Raw genomic sequence first — 21357 nt, forward strand, 5'->3', positions numbered from 1 at the left:
ACTGAAATCAAAGCTGGAGATCGCTTTCCTGTTCTTTGGGCCGAGTTCTCATTTTTTTCAGTTCCATTTTCTGCCACTGTTATCGTTGGAGGAGCAGGTCCACCCGGGCTCTCAGCTCCTGAAGGAAACGAAAGTGGGATTGCAGGAAGGGTGGGTTTAGATTAAATGCGAGGAAGAAATTCTTCCCTGTGAGAATGGTGAGGGTGGCACAGCTTGCCCAGAGAAGCTGTGGCTGCCCCGGCAGTGTCCAAGGCCGGGCCGGACGGGGCTCGGAGCAGCCTGGAATAGCGACAGGTGTCCCTGCCCACGGCAGGGGGGAGGAAGGGGATACACCCCAGCGTGTCCCCACAGCCGAAGCGCTCTGTGGCCGTGTGCCTGCCCCGGGCCCGGCGTGCGCGGGGCGGGGCCGGCGGGGCCGGGCCAGCGGGGCGGGCGGGGCGGGCGCGGAGCGGCGGCGGCAGAGCGGCGGCAACGGCGGCGGCAGCGGCAGCATGGAGCGGGCACGGAGAATCTTCGGGGGACCCAAGGTGGGCTGGCGGTGCTGCCGGAGGCGCAGGGCCGGGAACGGGGCGTGCACCGGCACCGAGGCGCTGCGCACGGGAGCGGCGAACGCGGCGCTCCCGGTTCGGAGGTGCCGTGCCCGGTTCGGAGGCGCCGTGCCCGGTTCGGAGGTGCCGTGCCCGGTTCGGAGGTGCCGTGCCCGGTTCGGAGGCGCCGTGCCCGGTTCGGAGGCGCCGTGCCCGGTTCGGAGGTGCCGTGCCCGGTTCGGAGGTGCCGTGCCCGGTGGTGCCGTGCCCGGTTCGGAGGCGCCGTGCCCGGTTCGGAGGCGCCGTGCCCGGTTCGGAGGCGCCGTGCCCGGTTCGGAGGCGCCGTGCCCGGTTCGGAGGCGTCGTTCCCGGGGCTGAGGTGCCGTTCCCGGGGCTGAGGTGCCGTTCCCGGGGCTGAGGTGCCGTTCCCGGGGCTGAGGTGCCGTGCCCGGGGCTGAGGTGCCGTGCCCGGGGCTGAGGTGCCGTGCCCGGGGCGGAGGTGCCGCGCTCCGGCCGTGCCCCGGAGCCGAGCGGCCGCACCTGCTCCCCGCAGCCCGGGGCTGCCCCGGCCGGAGCTGCGGCACGGCCGAGCCCTCGCTGGGGATGTGCCCCGGGACAGCGCTCGGTGCACGCTGTCGCCCCGCGGTCCCGGCCGGGCGCTGCGCTGGCCCGGCCCGGTGCTCCCCGCAGGGACGGGCACGGGCTGTCCCGGTGTCCCGCACATCCCGCCGCCGGGGCGATGCGGGTCAGGCTCGTCCCAGCGCCCGGCAGGGGACACGGCTCCGCCGGGCTGGGGATGCACAGGTGGCCTGGCTGGGGAAGGGGAAGATCTGAAGGGCCCTGCATCACCACCACTGTCGTTGTCTGCTAAACAGATGTTTTCTCTTGTGTCTTTTGTTTTGTTTTGGGGGTTGATTTGTGTGCACTTTTTTTTTTTTTTTGTGGTTTCGTTGGTTTTGTTTGTTTGTTTTTTTTTTTTTTTTTTTTTTATTCTTACACGTTTAGTTCAGTTATTCCTCAGATACCCATGACACCACTTTGAAGCACTCTCTGACAGCAGGCACCGGTCTTTCACTCTCTCCATGCCCTATATACTACATCTCTAGTAGGATCATATGGTAATGTTTTTATTATCCAGATTGTAACCTAGAGGAGGAAGAAGAAGAAACAGCTGTGGTTAGCAATAGTCCTATATCTGATGGAAGAACACTGCCTGTGCTGCAGGATGGCTCAGCTCTCATGCTGTGGTCTGGGTAAGGTGCTGTACAGGGAGCAGGTCTGCCAGGTTGGGCTCTTGTGGGAAAGTAGGAGTTAAGGCAGAGGAGACCAAGAAAAGTGATGTGAGAGTTGTGGTGCTGCTCTGGGAGAACGTGAGTGGTGGCAACTGCTTGTAGCTTTTCCAGAGAAGATGACTGTCTCCAAAACCATTAAAGGATTGGGGGTTTTTGCTGCTGTTTGCATCCTCTCCCACTCCCAAACCATTTATCTTTCAGCTGAGTTTGCACCAGGAAAGTCTCACATACTTGGAAAGGGCAGCGTGCACAGGTCTGATTAAGGTTTCATTCTATCACTGTGGTTCCCTGTCTAGGAAAAACTGATCCATGCAATAGCAGGCAAACCTTGATACCAAAATCCAGGGAGCATTGGCAGCTGCTAATGGTTAAAGTCTTTTTAAGTGCACTTCAGTTTTGGGAGATGGTGGTACTTCATCAGCTCCACTAAGAAAAATGGCTGTTGATCCGCCCTGGTGATTTTAAACTTTTGGTCAAGAGAAGAAACTTAAGTTCTTCTTTCATTTGTGTTTCCACTTTCTCAGTGTATGGGAGTCTGGAATACCAGAGAGAAAGACCTAGGGAAAACTGCAGGGTTTGACTGCTAAGATCAGGCTTCTGTTGTCTGGCTATTGGCAATTATGGGACTGGTTTTCCTGACTCAGGCAGTCCCTTTCAGTCCTATGAACCTGCTAAGTCAGGCTTGGGGAAAAAAAATGGGCCTGAAGTCAGTTAATGAGCCCTATTCATTCCTCTGGATCCTCTGCCATTGGGAATGATCAGTTTTGTGTTTTAGAGATGTTTCTGGTAACTGGAGCAGCTTCTGCCCCAGCTGAATGTGGGGCTGGGGCTGCCTCTGTGTTTTTCAGGAACTCGCTGACTCCCAGTGACTGCAGTGATGAATAGGGAGCTGTGGCAGGACAACTTTGAACCCTGCTTATCTCAGGCCATAAAAGAACAGAGAAGTTTCATGTTCCTTTGATGTCAACCATCAACCTTTCTGTCCCACAGCCAGAGCAGAGACCGTGTCCTTGCTCACTGCCCTCTTCTCATAGGCCAGCCCCAGCCTGGGGGCTTCAGGACATGTGGCTGTCTTCTCCTGCAGCTCCATGTGCCATGTTGTGGGGGGCAGAATGGGAGCAGGGGTTTCTGGGGTCAGGCCCACTCTCTCCAGGGACAGGTGTAGCTCATTTGTAAACTAATCATCAGGTGACATGGGACAGCTGTTCTGTGAGGCACACCTTGTGTGTGTGAGCCTCTCAGAGAGAAGTGGCTGCTGGCCCAGCCTGGGTGGTACCAAAGGTGCCTGTGCTGGCTGTACCCAGGGGTTTGGGTGGATGTCCTGCCCTGTAGCACTGCACACCCTCCCTGCCTGTCAGGGGACTGCAGGTGTGTTGAGGATGATGGTGGATTTGGCTCGTCCATCTCTTGTGCCCAGCCTGACCCCTGACTCGGCATGGTCAGAGCCTGGTGCTGCTGAGACTGTGCTGAGCTCGAGCTGTGCCTGACAGTGCTACCTAGTGTGCTCAGCTCTTTAACAGTGTGCTACAGGGATGCTCTTGGATAACCCTCCCAGACCCAGGTGGCAGTAGGAGGTTGTCTTGGTGCTGCACCAAGTGCCAGGACTCTGTTTGCTGCTCTGAAGTGGTGCCTTGCTCCAGCCAGGGGTGGGTGGGAGCTCTGTGGTGGGTTGGTGGGCACATGGCCCTGCCACCCCATGGGAATCATCACCTGTGATGACACACAGCCACCATCACCTGTTAATGTCACCAGGAGTCTCACATTGAGGTCAGTGATGTAGTTGGGGCCAGGCTGCTCAGCGCAGAAGCATCCTCCTCTTCCTCAGCCACCAAACCCATGAGTCATTGTCCAGGTGCATAGAAAGCACAGATATTTCCTGCAGTGGAGCTCTGTGGGGCTTGTGGTCTCCCATGGTCCTCTTTAAAGGCTCACCCCTTACAGCAGGTGACAGGTTCATCTTCCAGGTGCATTTGTGGTGTGTTCAGGGTTGAGGATAATGCTGTGCTACTTCCACTGCACAACTCTCTTGAGCCACTCTTACCTCTTGCTTCTAAATAAGCATTTGAGATTAAGGATGAGGAACTCTTTGTTCCTAACAGCACATTTCCTTAAAACCAGACTTCAGGGAACATAGTTAATTGTTTTTTCCAGTGATTTGTCATGCTTATCAAATAATTGACAAATTACAGCTGTAATTAGCCTGGTTTTCCGCCTTTGAGGTTAATAGAATGAGCCTAAATCATCATCTTTCAAGAGGCTGATAAATAATCCTGGGCAAAGTCACTGTTAAGGATTCTAAAATGATGCAACTTTATCAGCTGCCTGATTATCTATTAACATCTGCTGGAAACCTCACCATAAAAGGGGTGGACTGACTTTGGTCATTGTATATATTTTTAAAAAGATCCTAACACCCCCTAATACAGAAAATCCTTCAAGTGCCTTAGCTTGAATGGCTCTTTTTATGCCATATAATGGGCAAGCTGAGCAGGTAACTGCTCTGCCATGGTCCACTGATCAAACCATAATAGAGAAATTGTGTTGGGTCGACTGTGGATGAAAATACTTTGAATGTTTGGTTAACTTTTCCCCCTTAATTTCACTAAAATGAAAATAATCAGACTTGATCTTGGAACGGAACGTACTTGTTTGAGTACCTTCATTTTGTGTTTGAATTTATTTTTGAAGCGTATTATGTCTCAAAGAAAACATTACAGTATTTTCAGAGAAGTCAAGCCAGAGCCCTTAAAACTTCTCCTTTTTAAAAATCTGAACCAACTTGCTGATATCTGCACTAATGAGTCATGTGCCATAGTTGAGCTCAAACTTTTTTTGCATAAAAGTGGAAATGTCTGGGTTTGCTCTGCTGGCCTTGCTGGGGGCTGTCTGTGCTGAGGACACACAATTTACAGCCTCTTGAACGTTCTTTGAACCCATCCCTCTGACTTCCAGCAAGTCTGGAGTGAAACTAAAAGCTTTATTGCATTACACTCTGGGTTTCTGATGTGCTGGTGGGAGGTCAGTGCAGGTGCAGGGGGGACTGAAGGGTTCCTGCACAAAGCTGGTCCTGAGGGTCCTCCCAGTACCTGGGAGAAGAACAAAGCTCCTTCCTCAGGAAAGCACTGGAGAGTTCTGCTGCTCTCTTGTTCTTCATCAGAGCAGGTGGTACCACATCAGCTGGGCTGATAAGGGAAGTTATCAATCTGGTTGGTGGGTGGCATCCCTGCCCACGGCAAGGGGGGCTGGGGCTAAATGACCTTCAGGTTCCTTTCCAACCCAAACCTTTCTGTGATTCTATGACCAGTGGTCCTGGGATGGCTGAAGGCTCCTGTCCAGGGCTGGTGCAGCCTGGGGTGCTGTTCAGATCCTTCACCAGGTGTTGGGATCCTGGTGTCATGTGTGTGCTCATGCTTTCTCTACAAATAAATCAGAAGGTTTGGGGTGGGAGAGCACATGCGCACGGAGCTGTGTTCTAAGGAGCAGAGAGCTCTGGAAGAAGCACTGGGCTCCTGCAATCACCTAATTTCTGCTTGCTCAGGCATCGTCCCCTGGAGCCACAGTTCAGAGAAAACTCTTTCATCCTTATCTGGGTACTTTCCTTGGCTTAAGGCAAGGTCGTGTCACCCATTTGTATGTGGAAAAGACTTGTGCTTTGTTTACCCAAAACAAACACGAAGGAAGAGAGCTGAAATGTAATCTGCAGTGAGCAGCCTCCCACGGACCTGGGAGCCCTCAGGGTTTGCAAGCAAGGTGCCCAGGGCAGATGAGCTGCTGGGTTGTGCCTCTGCTGATTGCATCCTTATCTGGAGCCCTGCAGGCACACTTCCACCTTCTCTTGGATGTCCTTTGGCCGTCTAAACAGCGTAGAAGAGTTTGAACTCTGCTCTCAAGCACTGGTCTTGAGGAAACCCAAAACGTTTTGAGTTGAACAGCATTGCATTGGGGTTTCTTAGCACTTGGTTTAAGTGTCTCCAGACCCCTGCTCTTTGGCAGGGGACAAAGCCTGTTGCTGGTACTGGAGAGGAACTTGCTGCTTGACATGCATCTTGCCTGCAGAAGTAGCAGGAGGAGGTGACATAGATGAAGGATGCCATGGAATCTGCTTTCTCACTGGTGGAAATGTCATGTTGGGATGTTCTTGCAGGAAACACTTGAAAAGAGTTTGAGGGAGAAGACCTCAACAGGTTCAGGTTGCTTTGTTTTTAAATCCAGTGTGGGCAAATGTCAAGCCTGTAACTCCATCAGAAAGTCATGAGGGCGGTTGAATACCTCAAGGTATTCAACAGCCCTCAAGATCTTGCATGGTTTTGGAATAAGAATTGGAGCTCAAGAGTGGAAAACATGCCAGGCATCTACATCTGGCAATGCAGACCACATTTGTATCCTGTTATTTTATTTGCTGCTTTGCAGGACCTTTAGTCCTCATAATCAGGATTGCATAACTCAAGGAGGGGGGAAGGATCAGTCTTTGCCCTTATTAAATCTTCCTCTCTGTAGATTCAGATGGTATCTTAAGGGTAGGAGCAGTGGCAGGGATGTGTTTTCACAATCTGCTATCAGTGGTGGCTGTGGGTGTATCCATGACCCCTGGGCCAGCTGATTGCCACCAGCAGTTTGATCCATCCTGAGCCTGCCCCACCTGCATTTTACATCCCACCAGTGTTTCAGTGGCAGCTTGGTGGCCATCATGTGGAGATGGCCTGAGCCCCAGCACTGTCCCTGCCCTGCCTTTTGCAGCAGGAGCCCTGGCAGTGAGTCAGGTGCCTCTGCCTGCAGGGCAGGTGTGCAGGGTGTGTGTGGGGATGGAGTGAGCTCCTGGGCATCAGTGCACGCCCCAGAGATGGGCACTGCCAGCCCTGTGCCAGGAGCTCACCTCACCTGCTCTTGGACACTTGCAGGCAGCACTTACTCAGTTTTCTCCCAGCTCCTCGTAGTTATTGTTTGATGCATACCCTGACGCCAGAGGGTTTGTGGGTTTTAATTAGTAACCCTGGGTAGTTTAGTTATCCACGCAAATATCCAGTCCTCCTCTGAATCCTACTCCTTTCTTACCCTTGGCACCCTGCAGCTATCATCTATGCAGGAAAATGCATAGATGTCATAACTAAATGTCCACAATGTTATAACTAAAAAGAACCTTGTGTATTAAGTTTCTAATCTACACTTTCATCTAAAAATACAGGAAAATCAAATATGTATTTTGTAGGCTGTTCTGTTACTTAAAAGAAAACAGTTCTGGAAAGATGGATATCTAGCTGAAACATTTTAGAGCTAATATTTTCCTTCCCAGTTTGACTTCCAAATCACATTTGTCATGTTCCTCTGAAAGCCCCAGCTGGCTAATGGAAAAAGCTTGCTTTTGCTTTTCTGGCTCTCTTTCTCCAAAATTCAATGTTTCAGCAATAATGGGGAAATAGGGCTTCAGAGTGAAAAGACTTGAATTACTGTCCTATTTTTAATGGGTAAAAATTTAAGTGTTTTATTTTGAAACCTTGTTAGCTCTTTGGGGCAACTTGTTATTATTATTTCTTTACAGCACCTTTGTGACCCTTTGTGTAGGATTAGAGAGCCTGTAAGCCCTGATAATACCATGTAATTTACAACCCATCAGGAGGTGATTCTTGGAAGTGAAGTCAAAGTTTTCATGTAATGACTCTTAGCCAAGTAATTAGGGTTTGGCTTCCTGTGATTTCAAGGAGAAAGCGAGTTGGAAAGTCAAGGTGTTTGGTGTTTGCTTTTTTCACTCCTCCTGAACTCTAAATAGAGATAGGGCAGTTCCTCAAAATTAGTGGAAACAGGATAAATTTCTAAAGATTCATTAAATGTGTGAGCTGCAGCAAAATACTTAGACAATACATAGATATTGAAAAATAAGCTTTATAATGATTATATTTTAAAAATGTTTATGTGTCATGACTTTGTCCCTGTATTGGCTACATTTATACCCATGTGAGCACCAGTTACTTCTCTCTGAATTATTGTTGCAGCTCAAGAGTGCCTGACCCATTTCTCTCATTGCAGGTAGAGCTTCACGTCCACCTGGATGGAGCCATCAGACCAGAGACCATCTTGTACTTTGGCAAGTGAGTTGGGGGGGAAATAAGCTCTGGGAGCTGCAGTACAAAGGCATCCTCCCTTCTGCTTCTCCAGGTCTGTGACAGAGGAGCTCCTGCAGGCAGCAAACCTGGCTGGTGCTGGTTCTGTCTCTGCCCAGACCTGACTGCACACTGTGAGGACACTGAGCACACCCCAAGAGACAGGGGGCTTCCCAGGTAGCAGGAATGTGGCTGAGGTGGGTTTGAGAGCTGGGCAAGCTCAGAGGAGCACCATGAGAAAAGTCCAGGAGATGTCTCACAAAGAGCTGCCTGCCTTTGGAGTGTGCCCAGGACACAGCAGAGGTGCTGTATTCTCATTTCTTTTTCCACATTCCTAATCACAAAACCAAGTGGAATGGCAGCAGGCTGGGAGTGTTGTCTTGGTGGTGGTGCTGCTGCTACATGGTTTGGGAGGAAAAACCAGCTTGGGTGGCCTTGCCTGCCCTGCTGCCATGTGCATTTGAATCCCAGGCTGTCTGCCTGGTGCCAGCAGGCCAGGAGTCACCCCGGTGTGGGGCTGACCCAGGGAAGCACTTGGCAGTGGTTTAGAGAGAGGCTTTTTCCTTGACAGAGCCCACGTGCATCTTCCTTCAGTGTGGATTGTGTGGGAAGCACGGGGTGAATGATTAACCTGTGCCAGGGCCTGGCTCCACATTTATAAGCAAAACAAACAAGATTTCTTGCAGCTGTCACTGATAGCTCAGATCAAGAAGGTGGCCAGGGTAAGGATTTCAGTAAATGGCTCTCAGGCACAGCTCTGGAGTTTTGGGGGGGAAGTCAGTTCTGAGGAGGATGGGGAGTGGTTCTAGCATCCTGTGAGCCCAGGAGATTCCAAGCAGTGCAGTCCTAGGGAGAAATATTCTTTCTGGAGCAACTTTTTCTGCAGGGCCTGGCCATAGTTTTTGCTGTGCAGCCAGAGAAAGGAGGGTGGCTCAGGGCTGTCCATCCCGTTTCCTTGCTGGATGCTGGCATGGTGAACTCAGGGTTCCTGCTGGTGGGTGCAGGGCTGGAATACAGGTCCAAGTGAACAGAAGAGTTGGTGCTGACTCCCTGGGGCTCTGCTGGGTCCCTCTGCCTGCAAACAGGAAATGCCAGTGTAGTCCCCTAGGAGAATTGTAGGAGCCCTGAAACCCAGGAGGCACTGGCTGTCTGGGGATCCTGTGCCAGGATCCTTTCTTAGGGCAGAAACCTTCATTGCCTGAGTGTGTGCTGAGTTCCCTCTTATTTTTAAACAGCCCTGGCATCCCCCTGAGCTGCCAGCCCTCGGGTGGAGCAAGGCTGTGCTATTCATGGGCTCTGAAACTTGCACTCACACACAAACCACTGGGGCAGTGCAGAGGGCTGTAGGGGACTGACTGCCTTAATAACCTCACCCTGGGCACAGAATGCTGCTTGTGGTCTATTGTTAAAAGTAAAGAGCTGGAAGTAGTTTTTCTAGGTGGTGTTTGACCATGTAGGCAGAACCCCAAGCTGCTGGGATGCACAGGCCCCCTTGGGCAGTGCACTGCTGAACTCAGCTGTTTTTAGGAGCTTTGTCTCCAATTCTCTCAGGTCTGGGTCGGTCTTTGCATCATTCCTGCTCAGCCAAAGGGCTCAGAGGCGTGGCAGACCCCTCATGGGGACTGGGTGTCCTCAGGAGAGGTGCCCTTTCTGTGGTTGGATGGTGTGCATGGTGCTGCCCAGGCTGGAGGGAGCTCTGGGCAGGACACCGAGGTGGCAGTGAGAACAAACACATTTCCCTCTGGCCACTTTGCTTCAAGAAGAATCCCACCTACAAGGAGGGTTGGATGGGGCAGCAGCAGCTCCAAAAGCCACACTGGCATGATCCACCAGATCTCATCCAGAGGTGGTTCCAGTGTGGATCATGCCAAAGCACTGCCAGTGATGCCTGCAGGAAGGCACTGCCTCAGCAAGCACATGGAACAGGTCAGGGAAGTGGCTTTGCTGTAGGAAACCTTCCTGGGGCAGGTGGAGGAAGGTGCAGGTCGGTTCCTGGAGCAGAGTCTGAGGTGTCAGTGCCATGGAAAGGGCAAGGCAGGGCGGAAAACCGATGCCTTGGCAGCAGTGAGTGTTCCCTGCTGAGTGCCAGCAACTTAATCTGTGCAGATTGCATGTGAGGGCTGAGCATGGGGCTGGTTCCCTTGCTGGCTGAGTGGGGAAGGAGCAGTGTTTACCAAGCCCAGGAGCAGGGTCCTTTGGACTGTGTCCCTGCATGGCTCATTGGGATGGCTGCTGGCAGGGCAGCACTGAAGCTGGCTGTGTTTTGTCTCTATTAGCAGAGTTCTCCCATCAATCAGCTGTAATTCATTGTGGCAGGAAAGAGGATTAAAAACAAATGTCTGGTTATTATTCCAAATTTGTTTTGGCTCGTGCAGGGTACCAGAGGGCGGGGGGTGGCAAAGCTTGCCCAGGAAGCTGCAGCAGCCTTGGCTGGCAGCCCCCTGGATCTCAGCTGTCCCCACACCAGGAACACCTTCACCCACTCGGAATTCCAGCTGCTCCTGGGAAGGATGGCTCTTCCCTCTTGGAAGCACTTCTGTGGGCATGTGTGTCCCTTCAGTGAGAGCAGTTGTTGCCCTTTGTTCCTGTGTGGGAGGTGTTCCTGTCACAGGAGATGCCACCAGGATGCTGGGCTCAGGAAGCAGCTCCCTTGCAGGAGCTGCTGGCACTAAACCCATGAGCCATGACACTTCTGCCTGTGTGATCCCAGGCCTTGGAGCATCAACTTGATTTTTTAATCCTTTGAGCCTGCATAAGTGGAAATTAACTCTTCTAAAGAATTTTGGCAATTCTGCTGCTAGGTCTGTGAGGTGCCAAGAAACAATCCAGAGCCCCTTTAGATGAACTCCTTCTTAAGCTTGAAATGTGCCCTGGCTGTGTTCCTGCCAGGTCAGCCTGGGCTTGTATTTGGGTTTGTTTGTGCCTTGCCTGTGTTTTGGATTGCCTTCCTCTCTGCTGAGGTTCAGGGCTCCATCCATGAGGAGCTTTTGGAAGGACAGTGTGTGCTGTATCTTTCCTGTGAGGAAATGGTGGTTGATGCTGCCAGCTTTGGATGCAGTTGGTGTATAAAATGGGCTGATTAAAAATGTGATAACCTTCCCTGTCAGTAACATGTGACTTTGTTTCCAGGAAAAGAGGCATCCCTCTCCCTGGGAACACTGTTGAGGAGCTCTTGAAGTATGTCACCTATGACACACCACTGACACTTCCCCAGTTTCTAGAGAAATTTAATTACTACATGCCTGCCATTGCGTAAGTACCCTGCTTTTTGCATCTTCCCCCTCACCCTTGGCAGGATCCCTTGGCTCAGCCTTGGAGGTCCCCTGTGGGCCCTGAGGGTGACAGTCCACTGCCATTCCTGCAGGGGTGACCGTGAGGCAGTGAAGAGAATTGCCTACGAGTTTGTGGAAACAAAAGCCAGGGAAGGAGTCGCCTACGTGGAGGTCCGGTACAGCCCTCACCTCCTGGCCAACTCTGGTGTGGCTCCCATCCCCTGGGGACAAGCTGAGTGAGTGATCCTGGGGAGCTGGGGAGCTGCTGGCTGGCTGCTTGGGCATGGAGAAAGCATCCCCATGCCAGTCAGCCCCTTCAAAGGCTGCTGTAACAAACCTCCTTTCTCCTCCCATGCAGCGAGAGCCAGCATGCTTCCACCTCTCTCTCCCATCAATGGGGTTTTTCATCTTGAACACCTCTGTGTGCTGCAGTGTCTTAATGTCCCTTGCTGTGGGCACTGAGTTCTGCATGTGCAGAGCAGCTGTGCTCAACCTTCTGGCTGAAGCTCTTCCCTGTGAGAGGGAAAGGAATGTCCTCGTAGGGACTGCCTGACCACAGAATGGGAATTTGAGCTGGCAGAGGTGGTGGGTGGTGTTGGAGGGGGCTGCTGCTCTGATCCTTCCTTTCATGTCATCCCCTCTGTGATGTGTGCCTCTTATTAAATCAGTGCTGGCCTCTGAGACCCCTCCAGAGTGTGCTGTGGTGGGTGCAGAGCCCTGGGCTTGCAGAGAATTGTGTGCCCTAATGAGATGCTCTGGCAAAGAGGGGATTCCTCTGCTCAGGCAGGATGGGCACCCAGCTCCCCAAGGCCTTTCTAAACCTTAGTGTCATCTGTGCCTGCTGCAGTGGGACAGAAGTCCCACCTGTTCCTGGTAAATGTGGCTGTGGCATGGGTGTAAAAGGGCTCTGGTGTTCTCCTTGGGCAGGTGGAACCTGGGGCAGCCTGTCCTCCTGTGGGTACTCTGGGCTGCACCTCTGGCTCCCTCCTGCCTCCCTGGCAAGTGTCTGGCCTCTTGCTGATGGCTTTTCTTCCCTGCAGGGGGGACCTCACTCCAGATGAAGTGGTTCAGCTCGTAAATCAGGGACTGAAGGATGGAGAGAGGGATTTCCACATCAAAGCCAGGTCTATTCTATGCTGCATGCGCCATATGCCAAGTAATGTATTGCAGCTGCCCTGCTGCTCTGCTCCCTTCCCTGAGGGGCTGGGGGGGATGTCCCTGGGGCTGGGGCCCTGCAGGATGTGGGGAGAGCCCCAGCCTGTGGGGCTGGTGCAGCGCCAGACAGTGCTGGGGGTCTCTGGGGGTCTCTGCTCCTTTCACTGTAGGGCAAAGGTGTGCTGGATGCAGGAGTGGGGGCCTGTGGGTACAACCAGTATCTGAAAAGTCTTGCTAGAGGGACAAAAGGGGCTCTTCTGTGCTCTCCTGGGGGAGCTGTGGTCTCTGCTCCCTGCCCAAAGGCCAGAGCTCGCCTTGGGCCAGTAAAAGACATTGTCACAATGAGCACTTGCATCTGCCATGAGTGGCTGGAGGTCTGAGAGCAAATGGTCATGGAAGGAGGAGCAGGCATGACATCTCACACTTCCCTGCTCGTGGTCCTACAGCAGGATGCTCCTTCCTTAGCCTGGGTCATGGGGCAGCCAGAGAATCCACTGGCAGCAGCCAGTCTCTGCTGGCTAAAGCTGAAAACACAAGTCAGATAGACTTAAGGCACATATATAAAATGTTTTTTAAAAAATCAGCAGTTCTGACAAAAAGCTTTGTTGGTAACAGGTGCTGTGACCCAGAATAGGAAGAAAACCCAATTAGCAGAATTTCAATGGGCTGCTGAGTTTCACAAGCATCTTCCTCTAGGGAAGGATGCAGCCAGAGAGAGGCTGTGTGACAGCAGCAGTTTTATGTGAAGGTTTTATTCTGAGTATCTTCATATCTCACACCAGTTTTATGTAGGCTTAGTAGGGTAGATGGTGGAAAGATTTTTCCAAGTGAGTGCATGATTAATTTGTGTCTAGAAATGTGAAAAATTATATTCTTGGAAGCTGGTAGAGTCTTGGTAGATTTGAAAGAGGGGTTTTCTTTTTTTTTTTTTTTTTTTTCCCCTGCTGGCACAGTCAACACCAAACAATACTTTGGAAACTTGATCTTTATATATCTGGTTTCTAGGGGAAAAATGTTTTTTTCTTTGTAGAAACTGGAGAGCTGTAAGGCACAGGCACAGTGATCTGCAGTTACAGTCCCTGTGGTAAATGCAGGAGGTGGCAGGAGCATCCAAGGCTGTGTGCAGCCTGCACTTCCCTGCAGGAGGGATTGCTGCTGCAGCCAGCAGAGGTGGCATTCTCATACCTGTGTCCCAGGGCACCAGCTGTTACCCAGAATCAATGGTGTGCTTGATAAAGAGTCTTTAGCAGTGCATTCAGGATGTGCTGCACAGTGAGAAGCCACCCTGTAATTAATGAACTGTTGAGAGAAAGGCTGAGATACCAGCCAGAACTGACTCATATTGAACTTGTTAATAAAATAATGACTCTAACCCAGCAAGCTGGAAAATGGTGGGAAAAAAATAGATGATGAACTTGCACACATCATCCTGGTGTGTTCATATTATTTGGGGATTTTCTGTACACAGCAGGTGCCTGTTAATTATTAACACAACTGTTTATCTCTGTTTCTTGGCCTTTCTGCTAGGGTTAAGTGCTATGTGAGCTGGTAGATGCAGTTTCTCTCTCAGAGGTTATCTGTCCTGATCAGAGAGAACTCTCAAGCCGTTGTTGGCCACTTGTTAGTCTCTTTTTCACTGCTGGCAAAGAGATAAAACTTCAGCTCCTTCCTATCAGGAATAGAATCCTTGGGAGAATCAAGGATGCCCTGCAACAGGGCAGGGATGGCTGCAGTACAGGGCCCCCCAGAGATCCCTCCCAGCCCAATCTCCTCCCTGACACAGCTCATGTGGTGGGACAGTTCCTGCCTTTACCCTCACCTTGCCCAGCCAGGGAAGGGAAGATAGCTCAGGAGTTGAGGGATTTCTCCAGCACATCATGTTACAGCCCCAGGGCAGTGCAGTTCATCTTACCTTGAGCTACTGCAGCAGTCACCACTGCTTGGAAGATTTTTAATTAATTTTTTCCCCTGCTTGAAGTGAGCAGAAAAACATGATGGGAGCAGTTTTATAGCTGGTGAATGCATTTAATTTCCCTTTCACTGACAACAGACTGATCAGCTGATAGCTTTTATCTGCCTGAAGATCACAGAGATGACAGACCTTTCTAGGAATTTGCTAGCTTTCTTTTTGAGCATCAAATTTTGGGAAAGAATAAAGAAATAGCTCTGGCCTTCTAGTTATAGGAGCAGGATTTGTTTAGAAAGATGCTGGAGGTGTGACCCTTGTGAATGCTTCCTCCTGAATGCTGGTGCTGCCTCTCCCAGGCTGGTCTCCAGAGGTGGTGGAGCTCTGCAAGAAGTATCAGAATGACTCTGTGGTGGCTGTTGACCTGGCTGGAGATGAGACCCTGAAGGTGGAGGATTGCTCTGGGCATAAGAAGGCTTATGAGGTTTGTGGAATAAGTTTTTAAAAAGAAATTACAAGAATATATATTGAGGGGACATGTGTGAAGGGACACTTTTCAAACTGCAAAACAGCTGGGACAGCTTAAGAAGTCGTTGTAGCTATTAAAAACATTTAGTTAAATAGAAAAAGCATTTGTTTATATTTCCTAAATGATTCATGGCAGGCATCATTGCTAAAACAGGACCTTAAAGCTGGGGCTTGGCACACTCTGGGGGTGACATGAGTTCCAGGGAGCCCAAATCAACCCCCCCCCCCACTGCTGTTGGCTCCTGGGGCTTGGTGAAACCACAGCCAAGGGTGGAAGAGACTGGCCTTTCCAGTCTGGCAGAAGTCACCCGAGGAGCAGAGCAGAAACTGCACATTTGCAGGGCTTTTATCTGATCATCTCAAATGCAAACACTGGAATGGCTTCAGGAGCCTGATCCCAGGCTCTCCCCAAACCTCAGCCTTTGCAGGGGCTCCAAGGGAAGGGAAAGCCTCTCTCCTCTTTGCTGGTGGACATTTGGGGTTGTCAGTCCCCACCATCAGTGGGGGAGGAGGTTGTGCACCATCACTGACAGGAAGGGAGGTGGTTTGCCAGCAGTGCTCAGGTCTGAAAGGACATGGGGCTTCCTTGGGCTCTTCACCCCATCAGTGGGAGCTGATACAAGGCTGGCCTGCCCTGCTGTGCTCAGTGAACAACAGGGTGGTTATAGACAATGACACGGGAACAGGGCTTCACTGACTGATGGAAGGCAGCCTCATCCTGCCCTGTGGGCCAGCAGTACCCAGGTCCAGCCTCCCCTGTCTGAAGGATGCGTCTTGTCTCTGTGCCGGGGGCTCACTCAGGCTCTTGAGATGCTGAAGCAACCCCCCCTCCCATCCATATTAAGTAACTGAAAAACACTCCTGAGTGCAAAGCCCTGAAGGAATGTCTGTGAAGAACATCTGCTGCAAGATGGGGCTTGCAGCCTGTCTGCTGCTGCCAGCTGGGTGGCCCTTCTCCAGGAAAGCAGGAGCCAGGCTTCCCTCCAGGCTCCATGGCTTCCCAAAGCCCAGGTGGCCTCTGACCCCCCTGGCAAAGAAATTTTCAGGGTGATCATGGAGCTGGACCCAAAGCTGCACTCACAGGGTCCTTAGGGCTGGGCTGCCTCCACCCCCAGCCCCTTTCAGTGTCAGAGCATTTCTTCATCTCTGCCCTGGGGTGCTCCTACACCCTTGCACGTGGCTGCAGCTAGCCAAAAATGTAGAAGTTCCAAAGCACGGAATTGCTGCAAGTTTCATGCAGAAAGGCAAGTGGGTGGAGCAAGAGGAGCTCAGAGCTTGCTGCTGTCTGGAGAGGAGGCAGTGGTGAACTCCCCCAGGGTTAAAAGCCCGTGAAGAGCCTGGCTGGGCTCCAGTGGAAGATAACCAGGATTTTTAAGTGTCTCTGTGTGTGACATTACCGAGCTCTTGCAGCCCTTGGAGCGCAAGGCTCGTGATCTGTGGGCTCTTGGCACTGGAGCCTTGCTGTGAGAGCAGTGCCAGCCCCAGAGCTGGCTGTCCTTGCTGCAGGTGATGGCACAGGAAGATGTTCTCCCCTGTTTTGCAGGAAGCTGAGAGGTGTGGGATCCATCGCACCGTCCATGCTGGGGAGGCCGGCCCGGCTGCCATGGTCGAGGAGGTACAAGGAGTTCCTGCCTCAGGGCACAGAGGGACAGGCTGGGACGTGCCCTGCCCAGGCACAGAGGCAGCTAGGTCCTCCCCAAATCCATAGCAAAGTGAACCCTGGGGACACGGGCACGGATCGGACCCGATGGCTGGCAGGGGACATGCCAGGGGCCAGCTCGGTGGTGTGGGCTGTACCTGCAGTGGGATGGGGGCTCTGGGCAGGCAGGGCTGAGCTGTGCCTGAGGCTCTGAGTGCTTTTCCTCTGCTCTCTAGGCAGTTTATGTCCTGAAGGCCGAGCGTGTTGGCCATGGATACCACGTCGTGGAGGACCCTGAGCTCTACAGGCAGCTGCTGAAAGCAAAGATGCATTTTGAGGTAAGGATGTGTGGTGGGGCTGTGACAGCCAGGTAGGTGCTGAGTGGAAGAGAAGCCCTCTCGGTGCTACAGCCTGGGACAGAACCTGACACCCAGGTGCTGACCATGTGTACAGTGATGATGTGTTTATGCCCAAAGCTGCACAGGAAAAATGTTGGGGACAAACCTGTCTGTCTGCTGGGAGCACTGGTGTGCACAGCAGCTTGTGGGAGGGATGTAGCAGGGAGAATGGATCCTGCCAGGGATAAATTCTGGAGGGCTTATTCACTGATTTATACACCTCAAGCCTGAAGGTCTGGTTAGAGGGTGGGAATGCCTGGGAGTTACAGTGCATGTAAGGATTTCTTTTGCTTTTCCCCAGAATGGACATATCCACTAATAGAGGGACTATATACCTAGTGCAGGTGGTTTTGTAACTGTGATTGGCCATGGGGAACATCCCACAGCCCCTGTCACAGTCCTGTGGGCTCCTTGCATCCCTGTCCTGGGATGCACAGTGGTCTGAGGGGCAGCTGTGGACAGAGCTCTAATCTGGTTTTACCAGTGTGCTGAGCTATCTGTGTCCACAGCTGGGGTTCAGATCCATGTGGTTGATTCTGGTTTTCCTGCTCAACTCCCCCAAACAGGTCTGCCCTTGGTCCAGTTATCTCACTGGAGCATGTTCTCCGGACTTCACCAAACACCCCATAATACAGTAAGACTTGTCAATTGTGTGAAATCTCAAATAACCAGGGTTTGGGTTGATTACAGCTGTTTTATTGCTTTACAAAGCTAAGGCACATCTAATTATGTGGCACATCCATGAAGCTTGGCACGGGAGAGCCTGGTACCTGGCACACCCATGTACCTTGGCCTGGTGCAGCTGGAGGGGTGTGGGGGTCCCTTGGGGAGGCTCTCCTGTCCCTCCTGCCCTGCTCTGAGCTATGGGGCACGAGAAGCTCCAACCCAGCCACTCCTGGCAGGTCAGTGCAGAGCCAAGGGGGACAAGCTGAGCCTTGTGCTTTTCTCCAGCAGTCCCAAAGTCCTTGCTTTTGCGGAATTTCACCCTGAGAACTGCACAGTATCACAGCCAGTGCTCTGCCCACCACTTCAACCTGATTTCCTTGCAGATTTAAGAAGGATCGTGCCAACTATTCTCTAAACACAGATGACCCCCTCATCTTCAACTCCACCATTGACAAGGACTATGGCATTGTGAAGGAACACATGGGATTCACTGAAGAGGACTTCAAGAGAGTTGTAAGTCAGCCTTGGCTGGGTGTTCTGCTGGTGTCTCAGTGCAGCCCAGAACAACCTGCTGGTTTTTATTTATAAGCTGAAGAGTTTTTAATGGAAACCATAAAATTCCACTCTGGCCATGTAAGCAGGAAAGGACCAGGCTCAAAGTACATATCCCAAAAATTCCAGCGTATTTAAAGACCTCTGCTTTGTGCTGGTCTCCTTTCTCTTGGGACTGCTGCTAGTGATGGGCCAGAGCAGATGGCATAAAATAAGGCCATGGAAAAGAATCTGAGTGTGCAAACTTTACAGTCTCCCTCACCTGTTGCTGCTCAGAGCCAGGTGCTGGGATGTGCACAACTGTGTGTTCATGTCTGATGTGTCCTAATGTCCCTGTGTTCCCCCTCTGCCTCCTCAGAACATCAATGCAGCCCAGTCCAGCTTCTTACCTGAGAAGGAAAAGCAGGAGCTGCTCAACAAGCTGTATGAAGCCTATGGGATGGTCCCCAATGCATCCTGACCTGTCCCTGGGAGCCAGCCGGGAGTAGGGCCCTTCTTCACAAGACCCTGGCTCTCCTCTGTGCCAGGGGGTGCCCAGAGTCAGTCTCTGTTCCTGGCAGCCCATTGTTGACCCTCACAGTGCTCATCAGAATCAGACTATCACACACACCTACTTGTAGCCCACAGTCTCTCTCCTGAATGATCTCCAGCTTCCTGTCCTGCTGCTGTGCAAGCAGACTGGATCTGCCTGCTGGCCTGACTCCCTTCTCCTTCTGCTGGGGTTGCTGTGCTGCAAATGCAAACAGAACAACCTCCCTTAGAGTTCCTTTGCTCCCCTCTTTCCCTGTTTTACCTGTCCTGTCTCACTGACCTGCCTGGCCCTTGCCTCGGTGCTGAAATACCCACTTGCAGCTCTGGCTGTGGCCTGGGTTAATTCACCTTTCCAGGGGAGAGGTGTGCTAGTGCTGGCAGGGAGAGAGCAGCCCTTTCAGACACAGAGGCTTTATTCTTGTCCCTGTGGGTGGGAGGGTCTGCTCACAGCTATATTTACCCAGGGTTAGTCTTGTACTAACAAGACTGGAACAAGAACAAGCTGCAAGCTGGCGCCCCTGCCCGTGCACAAGTCCGAAGGGCATTTAAAACAAAATACAATTTCTTGGCATCCTTTCCTGCAGAGGAACTCCCATGCATCAGGCCTGCCATTGTCACTGCTGCAGAAGTGCACACCTTGGGCTCAGGCCCCAGCTGTGCTCACAGCTGGCCATGACCTTGCTTGCACAGGCAGAGGAAGTTGGAGCATAATTTTATCACTTCAGGCCAAAATCTGCCTTCTGGGATTTTCCCCACTTTTTTAATCTTGGAGAACTCCTGTGAACTGCAGTTTGATCTTCCTCTTACCTTTGTTTAGGACTTGGAAAAAACATGATTGATTGCCTGGTTTAACAATTCTGCTCTCTTTCTGATTTGACACAATCATTAGGCTCTCTTAAGGCTGAATAAGTAAATTAACTTGGACCCAATGTCACACATTGACTCAGGTCCCATCTGATTGCTTCTCTCACTCAATTATTACACTGGCTAAAAGTCAGATCTTCAGTTTGGTGTAGAATTTATACAGAGAAACTCACCAAAATTTCCTTAGTGATTTTATAGCATTATAGTGTTTTTACTCAATAAGCAATAGAGCTGTGCATCCAGAGAAGAGACCATTGTTTTCTTACCTGAGTGTGTGGTGTGCTTTAGCATCCCAGGGCTCTGCCAAGATGCTCACTCCAAAGATACTGTACCAAAAAGTTGCCTTTGAAAAGGGGCCATGGTCACCATTGCCACGGACAGACCATGGACTGGCCCAGTCCCTGCCAGCACTGATGGTGTGCTGGGAGTATTTCCATTCTTTCTGGGCTTCCATATTGGTCTTCAGAGTAAAACACTCATCTCTGAAGTACGTGGTGCATATATACACATAGATAGATAAACGAAGATGAGAGAGTGATTTTCTTACTTTTATAAAGCAAAAGACAAAGTATCACTTTTAAGGACATGATTGTGGTAAGAAATAGGTTTTGGGTCATTTTTCTCCAACAATAGTTTCTGAAGGTTTTGGGTCATTTTGGTTTTGGGTCATTTTTCTCCAACAATTGTTTCTGAAGAAGAGTTGCTTGTTTGGATTCTGGACAGTTGATTGTTAATCCTGTTTAATAAAATAACAAATTTATATTAAAAGAGAAATCCTTGTGCCTTTCTGTTCAGGGGTGCCTGTGAGGAGCTGTGGCCTGTGGTGTGCAATCCCTGCTGGGGGTTCACTGATGGGTGTGATGGGGCCTTTGGTACCTTGACTGCTGCCTTCTCCTGCTGCCAGGCTGGAGCACTTTGCCAGCCAGAGGGAAGCCTGCTCCCCTGCCAAGCAGCCCAATTGGATTTATGGCTCCAGGTTGTTCCAACCCCCCCTGTCCTTTTCCCTTCAGTAACACAAGGGGTGTGCACCAGTGCTGGACCATCAACGCCATCTCATCTCACCTTTCCAGGTGTTCATCAAAAGCAGTCACTTTTTTTCCTGTTTCCTGGGTTTTGCACAGTTGGTTGATGCTCAGAGCAAAGAGAGGCAGTCTGGGCTGCTGGGCTACGCCAACAGTGTGGGCAGGGCAGTGTTTGCCCAAAGGTTTTTGGGTTATTTAGTGCTTGGTTGGGCTTTGACAGCTCTGGCCTGCCCGTGTTCAGCTGGAAGGAAGGGCTGGGAGCATCCCTGTGCTCAGCAGCTTTGCAGATGAGGATGTGGCTGGATTAAGGCAGTGCCCTTGGTCTTTCAGCAGTGACAGTGGCTGAGCTGGCTGTCACTTGCAGGGGGAACCTGATGCCTCTCACCCATCCCCTGTGAGAAGCTGGCCAACAAGTCCCAACTCCTCTGCCTAAATATAATTCTGAAACAGATATTTTCTGACCAGGGAGAGCTAAGATTAGCCCACATTTGACTGTTGGAGGTCTGTGTCAGTCCTCCTGCACTGCTCAGTCCTTCTGTACTGCCTTTCAGCTCTGTGTGTGTGTCAGCATGAGCCAAAATTACTGTTCTGTGGTAAGGAGAGCTGGAAATGGGGCTTAAAGACACAACTGTGCAGTCAGCCAGGTCCAGGAGCTCCCTGCTGGTTTGCCCCTGGGCACGGGAAGTGGGAGCAGGCTCTTGGCTACCACCCAGGCATGGCCCTGCAATGACACCCAGCCAGCCCAGGAGCCCTTTGCCAAAGCAGCAGCCAGGGCCCCTGCCTGGCTGCCAAATCCTCATTTCCTGTGGGGGCTGAGCTGTGGACCCCTCTGTGCTCTCCCCATGGCCATCACTTCTCACAGACAATTCTCCCTCTGTCTGGCAGCCACTTCTCTGCTGATTTATGACCT

General features: G+C 51.6%; 1 protein-coding gene across 2 annotated transcripts; it reads left to right on the forward strand.

Moving 5' to 3' along the window:
* Positions 1-441: 441 nt before the first annotated feature.
* Positions 442-20199, forward strand: ADA (adenosine deaminase). Of its 2 annotated transcripts, XR_009488703.1 has the most exons (12): positions 442-527; positions 7841-7902; positions 11044-11166; positions 11279-11422; positions 12227-12342; positions 14607-14731; positions 16319-16390; positions 16651-16752; positions 17379-17446; positions 17862-17991; positions 18389-20030; positions 20068-20199. XR_009488703.1 is itself a non-coding variant. In XM_059862288.1 (11 exons), exons 1-11 carry the CDS (start codon positions 492-494, stop codon positions 18488-18490), a joined length of 1080 nt encoding a protein of 359 aa, XP_059718271.1. In that variant the 5' UTR covers positions 442-491; the 3' UTR covers positions 18491-20199. The 2 variants fall into 2 exon arrangements, 1 of the variants encoding a protein (XP_059718271.1); XM_059862288.1 differs by having other exon boundaries at positions 18389-20199.
* The last annotated feature ends 1158 nt before the right edge of the window (positions 20200-21357 follow it).

Source organism: Haemorhous mexicanus, chromosome 18, assembly GCF_027477595.1.
Source record: "Haemorhous mexicanus isolate bHaeMex1 chromosome 18, bHaeMex1.pri, whole genome shotgun sequence".
NCBI classification, from domain to species: Eukaryota; Metazoa; Chordata; class Aves; order Passeriformes; family Fringillidae; genus Haemorhous; species Haemorhous mexicanus.